The sequence below is a fragment of the Dermacentor silvarum genome, chromosome 2 (assembly GCF_013339745.2).
Source record: "Dermacentor silvarum isolate Dsil-2018 chromosome 2, BIME_Dsil_1.4, whole genome shotgun sequence".
NCBI lineage: Eukaryota > Metazoa > Arthropoda > Arachnida > Ixodida > Ixodidae > Dermacentor > Dermacentor silvarum.
In genome coordinates, this window is record NC_051155.1 from 177,675,458 (window position 1) to 177,686,611 (window position 11,154).

Below are 11,154 nucleotides of genomic sequence, written 5' to 3' on the forward strand. Positions count from 1 at the left end.
AAATTTGGTGCAGCTAAAAAACCCTGTAGAGGCGAACCAATAAGCACCTTATACGGTAATGAAGCGATGAAGGCTTTCAGTTTACAACAAATGTAACAAGGAAACCGTTATATGATTTTTATGGGGGAATAAATATGTCTCCCCGCTGTCTCGTCTCCCATCAAGCAGTCTATGCTTAGAGCGATCATGAAAGTTATTATGTGAGGAGGAATGCAAATAAAGTGTACTATATTACATTGTATCAGCTCCACCGGTCCATACGATGTTGAGTGCACCGCTATACGTTACAAGGCTAGTCTCAGGGTGATATTCGTCTCTACTTGTCTATGAAATATACTCCCCATATTTCGTAGACTAGTAGGTGCTTGAATTTCACGTTTCCCGGCGGAATGGCTCTTCCTGAATGCACGTAGCTTTGCCGTCTTCATTATCGACCAGTGCAAAGTGCAGTCACACTGCAACAACACGATTTGGCATTCTCCACTCGTTGTCAAGGGTCCTGGAGCTACGGGCGCACTGCGTGCGAACGAATCCGCTTTTTACTTGCATGTGCAGTCAGGCATGAACGCCTGGAGCTGTAAGTTACTTACGCGCGTCTGACTCGAGAAGACTTGAGTGCATTTCTCTCTGCAAGCCTCTTATATTCTACGTACTTCCGCGCTGTCCAGCTATCTTCGCCCGTGAGTTTGGGTAAATAATTATAGGGGTACTACCGAAAGGCAACCGAACCGCGAACTATACGCCTACTTCCTGACGCGAGATAAAAACACCTGAGTGCAGAGTTTGTGCGATACGTCTTCAGGGCTGCAGTAGAGTTGTCGCTACAGTTACTTGGGCAACGTCTTCCGTGAACTGCACATTTGCCAGTGGATTCCGCACTGCATTTAGTTGCTCTTATTTAATTATGATCCCTCGGTGTGAAATGCGCACTCCCTGCGACAATAAATGTACGCCTACAGCAGTACCGCCTTTCGGGTTAATGAGTAGGTAATGAAGATATATACAGGTGACAAAGTGTGAAGTATGTTATGATGTCAACACTTGAAATATGTGCTCTCTAGACCTCGTTTCGAGGGATAAGCCTGTCATTACTGTACCGTCATTACGTCAAAATGATGAATGAACGCGATTTTCGCTCAAGCGGTGCCGTGGAATATTTGTCTCCAAGAGGCGGGCAAACATGTTTGGAATTGGACACGTCATCAAAAATCTGGATGAAATTTTTTGCTTCCCAGTGTGAATTGTGTGTTGCCTGTGACACTATGGTCTAATAGACAATACTGCCTCATATACAGGTGTGATATATTAGTGAATAATTTATTGATATCAATGCACACGCCTACATGGCGCTTAGCAAGACAATATTGTTATTTTAAAGCCATTTTTACAAAGGTTTTTTTTTCACTAGGTAAGGTTCTTGTGCAAAAAGAATGCGTTTTAAGCCGTAGATGTTACGTGGTTTCTTGCAGAACTCTAGCAGTTCGCGAAAGAAGTTGTGCATACAGTAGTAAGTAAATAAGCCGGAAAATATTCACTTTCTAGCTAGATATGAATTTGAACAACTGAACTGTACTCGCCAAAATGACACAGTGCGAGTATTACTCATTCATTTCATGAAGCTTACTGCCAGGCTCTCTATAATGTTTACTGAAGCTTTCAAGTGCAGCTCTTTAGTACGGACAGCCAACGAAAGCTCGTGCTACTCCTGCACCGAAAATACACGCCGAGTATTCAGTCCGTGCTTATATTTTGGCGAGCGTCTTTGTACAATTGGCCGCATCTCTTCCAATGTCGGCTCTAACGCGGGCTTGAAAGCGTAGCTCAAGTTAAATTACAAAGCAATTCGTGTGTTACAAGCATTCTCCTCTTGAAGTCATCGTGTGGTCTGTGATTATTTTCTCTTTTACAGGCCAATTTTATTTTTCTGTGCAACATCATCCGCGTTCTCGTCACCAAGTTGAGAAGCACCCACGCGAATGAGCCAAGCCAATTTCGGTAAGCTATCACATAGCGTTTATAAGACGCTTGACGTTTTGTCAGTAATCTTGGACCCACCCTGTAGTTCCTTGAAATATTTAAGTAAAGGCGAGGTGTGTTGGGGTTCAAATATCTCAAAACTGTAAACGTAGCGCGTTTTGTGGAGTATTGTAACCACTTGTGTAATAGAATTTAGTTTTGTACATCAGTGCTGCAGCGTGCTCAAGCAGTTCAAGTAGACAAAGGACAGAATGCTCAGTAAGGATGCTGGGGTTTCTTAGATTTTATGTGCACATTCGTGACTATGAATGCGAATCAGAATAAAGCTAACATTCATGCATCGCTTGACTGCGACTGTGGTCAGCATGCGAATATCTCGCTAGAGTTCTACCGAAAATCCTTTCGCGAATTAATTATGTGTTAACAAGCTGAACGATTGTTCAGATGACGTGTACGTTTCCAGCTCACCCAAACTGTCCCAAACTTAAGGTACACCTTTCAAGACATTTGTAAGATGCCGTATCTTTCATTGTTATTACTTTATTTGCTGTATTGCCAAGAAACTTCTCAGGCAAAACAAAAACACTTAGCTTTCACGACCATTAGCGATGTCGCTTAGCTTTCACAAGGTGCTTAGCTTTCACGAGCATTAGCCACCGATGCTGTGGGGAAAACTGGGAAAGAAAGAAATAAGTTGAGAATAATAAGTTGAATTGTTTAGCTTTGCTTTATATGTCACATGTGAAAATAAACCCGTCGTTAAGAACATCTGACAGCAAAATAAAAAAAAAGTGTTCAACAAATTAAGTGGCCCAGTAGGGTAAGGAGAAGATAGTTGGAAAGTCTGTACGTGTCAATGTTGTGACAAAGGGTGAGAACGTCTTTTATGTAGGACACCTACGACTCGGTAGCAGTTTGAGCGCGGGTAGAGAGCTGCATTTTGGTGGCTAGTTGTAGACCAGATGGATTGCCAAAAAGGTCGGACAGCTTCTGTTTGAACAGCTCCCAGCTAGTGGGTTCCTCCTTATGTCTGTGGAACCAAACGTGTGGGTTTGCGTTCATGTCAAAATTGACATTTGCTAGCATTATGATCAGCTTCATCCTGTTCCTCTCGCTGACATGTTCGTACATTCTCAGCCATTCTTCTACGTCAATGCCATCGCGGCCGGAGAATCTGCCGGGGTCATGAGGATGTGGAAGGTGAAAGTACTGGGTAGACAACGAAGCAGATGCAAACGTAGACGACGCGTCGTTCCTGGAAAGCATGGCCACAAGCTGGATGTGACGTCCGCTGTGGAACTCCGTTGCAAAGATGATGGGTACCTGCACCTCCACCAAATGTTACACGTAGAAAACTATTTACAAGATGTACTTCCAACGATACAGAATATTAGAGTTGACGAAAGAGAGCCCAGCCAGACTGTAATGACTTTTTGTCGTCTTCGGAACCGTCGTCATTCTCTTCACCTCACTCTAACAATGATGTCGTTTCGGTACGCTTCATAAGCGGCAAAGATATATGACACAGAGAACTCGGTAGACAAAAAATGCCTGGAGAAGATATGATTTCGAATCCTTTGCATGAAATATTGTCTCTCCAGTACAGGACATTATGTAGACAATGGTTAGGAAAAAAACAGTCTGCGCGTTTGTATAGTCCAATAGAATAATTATGCGCTGCGCGGCTGCAGTTTTTTGAAATGCACATGTGTGAGTGACTTTTTGTAGTTTTGCTGTGTGTCCTGCTGTGCGCGCACAGTACACACTCTCTCGCTCTTTCTATCTCCATATTCCCCCTGGCCCTTATGTTCAGTTTGGTGTAGCAAGCAGGATGGTGGTCTAGTTGACCTCCCTGCCTTCCCTCTCCTTGCTTTCTCTCTGGCTCTCTGCTCCTCCAAACTACCCAAACTATCCAAGTTACCCTCCTTTATGCATGCATATGCATAAAGGAGGGTAGTGACAGCGGCGCCTGAATCACTCAGGCGCCGCTGTCAATGCTAAAATTTTAATTTTGTGTATTCTGTTAAATGGTCTACAATACTGACCAGGTGCCCTGTTAAAAATTTTAAATGCGGTGTCTATGTGCACAGAAGTGCCTTTGCATTGCGTTGCGCTTGGATATATTTTGCTGCAGCGCTCTTTGTTGAAACTGTGATCTAGATGAGCCGGTGTGAACTTGCCTTGTTTATAGTAATTCGCCAAAAGGGCTTTAGGAAAGGCGCGGCGGTGTAACGCTTTGCCTAAAGAATGCGAATATTTGTCGCGGAAGCTATCAAAAGCGCCACCGGAAGTTCGAAGCAAAAGTAATGCATAGGCGTGAAACACGGAATGGCGTTGTATTCACAATCTTTATGAGAAGCTGTAGAATGCCTGCGTCTTCGACTAAACGTGTTAATCTTATACCGTGGCTAGGAAGGAATCAATAAAACTATCACTCCCATTGCTGGTAAGCAGGTGTTTTTTTTTTAGCAGAGCGTCACAGTGAAATCATAATCTACGCAAACAAACCATGGTCTTTGTGTACGCGGTGCTTAGCGGTCTTAATAAGGCTGAGAAACAATAAATTACGAAGATAGCGGGCAGTGTTAGCCTTGTTAGAAACTGAAGTGATCTTTAAATTACAAGGCTGGCATTTCGCCAGGAACTGAAAATGCAGCAGCAGAAGACAGATGTTGTCACCAATGTCAGGAAGAAATAAATGCCTTTCGATTCATGCGAAGTTTTCGAGTACCCATGGCTTCCCTGTGCGTCGCGATAATATAATGTTCTGTACGGGGGTTTACCAATTACCCATGCTGGCTGCTCTTTAGCGCTTCTATCCCTCCATTTCTGGCTTGCTTAGTTCCTTAATTAATCATTTATGTTTGTGCAGGAAAGCCGTACGAGCTGTGTTGGTGCTGTTCCCCCTGTTCGGCATGCATTTCCTAATGACAGTGTACCGCAGCCCATCCAACTGCGGTGCCTGGGAGGTCTACCAGTACATAAGCAAGGCGTCAGATGGCCTGCAGGTAGGGCAAATGTTTGAATTGTGTGAATGCCACTGCACATCATTTATTGTTTAGTCGTGTTAATTTTTAGTTTTCAGATCAGCACTCTATCGAAAAAAATCATTTAGCCCGTACGAGTGTTTCATGATATAAAATTTGATGTTTCCCCTGTAGTTGAGGCATCATGCTTTGAAGAAACGATCTTCGGTTGTTTTGATAATTTACCATGACAACTCGCGAAATCTTTGTCGCTGTACGGGAATCGAACTCCGATCGCGTCTTGAAGCTTCGCGCACTTTTGTCTTTTGTTTTATTTTATCGCGTTTCCGTCAGATGTGTCTGCTGTGTCACTTGTACTTAATCCCGAATTTGCTTTGTTTCAGGGATTTTTCGTAGCCGTCATATTCTGCTACTTCAACGGAGAGGTGAGTAAGGTAGTTCATAAAAATCGACAACATAGCGTCGAGTTATATTAAAATGTAATTTTGCAGGCAAATCACTAATCTGACAGTGAGTTTTGCTCTGATGTCGCCATATCCCTAATCTCATATCACCTGACTTCGAGTATGCCAGGCCGTTCTTTGGGCTAACACTTCCAACTTGCGTGGGTTTGAGAGCGCAAATTGAAAACTATGCTGAAAAGAAAGAAAAAAAGAAGCCAACAAAAACGAAGAGACAATCATTAGTTTCAACGACTCTATTCTGAAGTTATAAATTTGGAGTAGACTTGTGAACATTCATCGTGAGCGAGGGATGCTACGCAAGAAAAGAAACACAAAACAAAGGCTAGCAATAAGGTCACTCTGCATATGCACAAAACAATGATTCAGATACTGCAAGTCTTTTCTGAACGTGCTATACAGACAGCACATTCACATGCATTTCGTTGGGCTAGTTGATTGGACACTGCAAGTACCGTCACAATAAATTGAAACGCTATTATTAAGAAGGAAAAACTAATCTGAATGCCTTTTCCTTGTTCCGTAGCTTATCTTCGCCTAGTGTTGACGCAAAAGCAAATTGTGGAGCTTGAATTAGGCCACTGAGACTCTTCGATTTCTAATCCCGGATGGCCCAGAACTGCCCGAGGCGGTGCTTTCCGCCAATGAACATTGAGTACGCAGCGTCTCTGGCAGTTCGGGAGAGTCCGGGGCGACAAATCGAAGAGACTAACTGTTACTAATTGTGGCGAAGCTGGAAATGCAATGACGCAGCCTAAGTCAGTTTCGATTCGTTTTTGCGTTTCTTTTTAAGCTGATAGTGCAAACAGCGCTATCAGACCAGGGCAGCGCTACTTGTCCTTCTCGCCTTCGCTCTTGTCTGTTCGCACTTGCAGAGCTCAGCCAATACGCTTACAAACACTCGCAATGAACCAGCCCCGCCTTCCTGCTTTGCAGCCCGAGTAACACCGAGGTGTTTTCATTAAAATCAGCACATATTTCTCTTTCCTCGACAGGTGCTGTACCTGTTGCGGCGTTCCTACGGACGCTACCGCCTGCAGCGGGGCTTCTCAAGTCGGAGGAGCCACAGTATGGCCATGACTCGCATGTCCGTGTCCACGCACGTCTCATCGGTCGGCGATTCGCTTAATCCCAACAACGGTTCCGTCAAGAAGTACACGTGCACTCGCAACGGTGACACCATACCAGAGGACGAGGTCTGGAACTGACACCGATTCCGCCGCCACCTTCTTCTAAGCGCCTCCAAAAAGCGGCAAAGTTCGACGCAGCAACGTGTGTTTCCCCTTCGCACCTCTTTTCGCTCTATTGGTGCGAGAGAGCGGCAACAGTTCAGAGCCAGGACCATCGTGTAAAATCGAATGCGACTCTGGTCACTGGCTCAGGGTGGCCGGTGTTAAACCAACTGTGAAAGTGTTCTTCGCTTACGGAAATCTCTCACGACGCCCAGGACGAACTTTCGTTGCCTCATGATCACGAGGCCCTTCATGAGCGCTCGGTGTAATTAATCGACTTCATAATTTTAAGCGCATGTCGGAGCGCATGTCGGAGCGCGTGCCGGAGCGATCTATCTCCCTTTGCGGAGTCACCTCGAACGAACGTTGTGCGCGCACGTGTTTTGCCGAGTGAGTGACCTTCGTAATAGTGCTCACCATGCATACAACTCGTTCTTCTACTTCAGCCGTGGATGATGCATTTGAAGGCGATGGCTGTTGCTTACGGTGGACTCTACAGAGGAGGTTCCCGGAATGAGGATGGGGGGTGGGTTACGTTTTGATGCCTAAACTGCAGCTGGGGCCCCAAGCAAGGTGTGATGCGTCGTGTGTCTGATTATTAGTGGTCTGGACTCCTGCAAAGAAAACTGTCTGGCAGGTATAACTGACCTGGTGCAATGAAAGAAACTGTCGGGCATTATTAAACTCACCTTCCGTGTTGCCACGATTATGTTAGCGTCGGCCCAGTGATGCGTAGACCCAGCATGAGAGCCCCGTGTTAACAAGAGTGCCACTAGTCGACAAAATTGGGCGTGGTTTTCAGGGGTTCCCTTGGACTTCGAAATGTGTCATCGCGTACCTGTCTCCACCGGATCCTCCCTCCACGCTCACAAATGTGTACGGGTTTGCCACGTTAACCACAGTGCTTGGCCGCAGTAAAACAAATGAATGACCAGAGCGCGGCCGGTCACAACCTCCTGAGCGGCGCTTGAGTAAGCGAACTTGCTCGTCAGCATGCTCCGACACCACCGTTATTCGAAGACGGAGCTACGGGAATTGTTCACAAGAACCAAGCGATTAACCTTCAAGAAGCAAATCTTGGTGCGAGTGTTAGAAGCTCAGAGCAGCAGACATCTGTCACCGTCATCGGATGCATGGTGCGCTCATCTGTCTAGTCGTTCTCACTCCTTACCTCCGCTACTCTTGCTGGAACAGCGTTACCGGGAACTGTAAGTCTTAATGCATGAACCATGTTATGTAGAACTATCGATAGCAGTCTCATGGCTTGATAGCGCTCTTGAGGCGCAGGCGAAAAGCATTCCAGATTTGGAGGGAACAAAGTAAGAAAAGATTGACAAGCATTCTAAAATCTGCAGAGAACTACAAGAACAATATTATCGGCTATGTGTGTTAAAGTTTACCAGAACAGTACAGTAACTGTCTCCGGCAATAATTTATTAACATTGGACTTTCCTTCTTTTCAATATTTACTTCCCTTCCCTTTCCCCCTGTGCAAGGTAGCCAACCAGGCTCAGTCCTGGTTACCCTCCCTACCTCTCATTTATGATCATATCTGTCTTTCTCCGCCATGCTCCGTTAGGTCTACACATGCATATATACGTTAAAAATTTACCTTTAATAGCCTTCGAACCTGACTTATAAGGCATCACACCCTTAGTAGTTTGTCACTCACAGGCCATTTAACGTTATCTGTTTTCATGACACAATAATTTTGCAGCGCGTTAATGTTCTGTACAACATAGCAGATGGAGGACACTGATCCCAAGTTGTTTGACGTGCTGTGCAGCTTCTAACGACAACCCGCATGACGACGGCAAGAGAACCAGTGCAGCTGCATTTTCGACGACAAGCTCCTTCTGTGGTAGTCGACCAGGCCCATCGTGACAAAACATAGCCGGTAGTGCTGACCGAACTCTGGCAATGCATCGAACGTTCTGGTTGAGTCATCGATACAAGCCTTTAGAGTACGACAAGTGTTGCGTGCAGTGTCGTGCCTGTGGCTGGCGTTCAGTTCACGGAGTCCCTCGCTGAGCCTCACGTGATGCCGCCGAAGATCGTCACCGCAACTTTTTGTAGGTAAGCATCATCAGTGCAACAAAACATCCGCTATAATAATGAAGTGTATGTGTAGCAGAGTGATTTTAGCGCTATTAGCCGAGCCGCACAGTGTTGTCCGTCGGGCGTATATCAATGCTATGATCAATCTTAGGAATTTCATGCACTTGGCAGGGACTGTCTGAGGATGTATATGCCTATATGTTCATGTATCAACCCTTTTTCCCGCCAACTTGGGTCTCTGGCCATGTGCCACTTGGTCTGTGCCGCTCTTCAATGAACCTGACGCCAAATGACGTTGGGGCGAAAACTGTTGATAGATAGATAGATAGATAGATAGATAGATAGATAGATAGATAGATAGATAGATAGATAGATAGATAGATAGATAGATAGATAGATAGATAGATAGATAGATAGATAGATAGATAGATAGATAGATAGATAGATAGATAGATAGATAGATAGATAGATAGATAGATAGATAGATAGATAGATAGATAGATAGATAGATAGATAGATAGATAGATAGATAGATAGATAGATAGATAGATAGATAGATAGATAGCCCCTGGAAAAGTGAGTGAAGTACCTCAAGAATACTAATCTCATTAAATGCACCCGTACTTTGCCCTTTTCGAACGATATTCTAGTATTTCTAAACACTTTCTTCAGTGGCCCCTTGTAGAGGCAAAACAACTTAAGCGAACCTAGGCTTCCTAGCCGTCCTCAGTTCATTTGGACTTCTGCTGCAATCATTCTGTAACCTATGTAAACGTTTAGTTGTACCGTTTTTGACGGGACCTCATTTGCAAGTAATCTAAAATCCTACGCAGTGGACGTGGAAACACTTCTATTTTCCAGCTACGGTGCTGTACACGTTTTAGCTGTATGCTTCTTGCCATGTCTGCCAGAGATTTAATTCAATAAAAGCAAGAGTTTTATGCCGAAAATAATCTATCTGACACTTTTAGGCGCCACTGCATGAAGCAGCACATTTTCTTTGCGTGTGTGTTTCTTTTTCTTCGTCAGACCTCCTTCACACCGCACAGTATATATTTAATAATCATTTCGATTCTTTCTTGCTTCTGCGCAGGTATAACGGATACAGTCACGAGACCTTCTGGTGAAGTATTCCTGGCAAATTTTCAGTGACGGACTGAAATCGACGAAATACTCAAAAAAGACGAAAGTGGAGCTATTTGTGAACTGACCAATGCTTTGTTGTGTGAATGTTGTCACTTCAATCTCCTTGCCTCCAAGATGCCAGCGTACACAATCTAAACCATTATTTTGTGCTATTTATTACTTGTCATCGTTCATCTGCACGATTCAGAGATCATTAAAACTCATACTCGTTGTTGAAAATGCTTTGGTGAACTCTATTATGTGAGAGAAATCGCGAAACATTGCTATCGCTTCAAGTGAAAATGAAAACAGTATCATTACTACACGGAAACATTTATTTTGCGACCATCGGGTATAGCATAACCATCGAACCATCGGATAGCATCGGGTAGCATAGCGAGGGAAACCGCTCGTACATATTCGACATGTTTGCTCAAGTTACTGACAACTTTCAAGTTAACTAAAGCGTGCTGGTCAGTGACGGCAGCAAGTATACCAAAAGCTAAAGCAAGCTATTGGGTACTGACCTGGCTATGTAGAAAATCACATCAGTCTGCTTGTTTGCAAGAAATTGGAGCATTTTGCTTTCTGAATAGTGGTGCAGTGGGTTTGATTACCACGGCTATGCGAATTGTCACTCAGGCTAGCCGTTTTCATGATTGAAGCAAAGCGGGCCTTGCCTTTTGAACCTGTGACGCCTGAGGCCATGGTCTTAGAATGTTCATCGCTGAAAATTGATTACATTACGGGGACGTCGTGCTCGAGATCTCAACAAGGAAAAAATCTCCAAACATGCTGTATCGTATCTTCACAGCCGCGCGAACCAAATTTAATCGTGTCGACCATTTACTAAGGAACGAGTAAGCTTTCGCAAAAGGTGCCATTACCCAGTGGTAATGTACCCTTACCCCAGGGGTAAGGGTGCAGTAAGCTGTGTCTAGAATAACAAGGAGTTCCTTGTACAATTAATTGTGTGGGGCCACCCGTTCTACACTGTAACGGTGTTCCAGGAAGTGTCTGTCGTCTCGTTGAGCAAATAAATGAAGATTCTTCAGAGCATTTGGTGTCTACAAAGTTACGGGAACAGTCCGAATTCCTGTGTCAGTGTAGATGGCAGCGTCATCAGCAAGGTTATTGCTTACAATTTCACAGTGATCGGTAGCCATATGAAGATGATATGCCCATCACAAGATATTTGGTGCAGTACTTTTATTATGTTGAACTTCAATTGCGTATATATATTGTGTTTGCATATATACTGTAATTGCGTATATATACTGTCTAGGCAGACTGCAAGATCTGTAAGACTGACTT

General features: G+C 44.3%; 1 protein-coding gene across 2 annotated transcripts in view; it reads left to right on the plus strand.

The window, feature by feature from the left end:
• The window catches only part of LOC119442193 (calcitonin gene-related peptide type 1 receptor), a 123,804-nt gene extending 112,942 nt beyond the window's left edge, over positions 1 to 10,862 (plus strand). The window contains exons 14-19 of one of the 2 annotated variants that reach the window (XM_049661953.1): positions 1,910 to 1,995; positions 4,850 to 4,985; positions 5,348 to 5,389; positions 6,421 to 7,865; positions 8,444 to 8,733; positions 9,809 to 10,861. In XM_049661953.1, the coding sequence (XP_049517910.1) occupies positions 1,910 to 1,995; positions 4,850 to 4,985; positions 5,348 to 5,389; positions 6,421 to 6,633 (477 nt within the window). In that variant the 3' untranslated portion in view covers positions 6,634 to 7,865; positions 8,444 to 8,733; positions 9,809 to 10,861. Of the gene's footprint in view, positions 1 to 1,909; positions 1,996 to 4,849; positions 4,986 to 5,347; positions 5,390 to 6,420; positions 8,734 to 9,808 lie in introns of both variants that reach the window. The other variant, XM_037706971.2, reaches the window with a different exon arrangement.
• Positions 10,863 to 11,154: the final 292 nt, after the last annotated feature.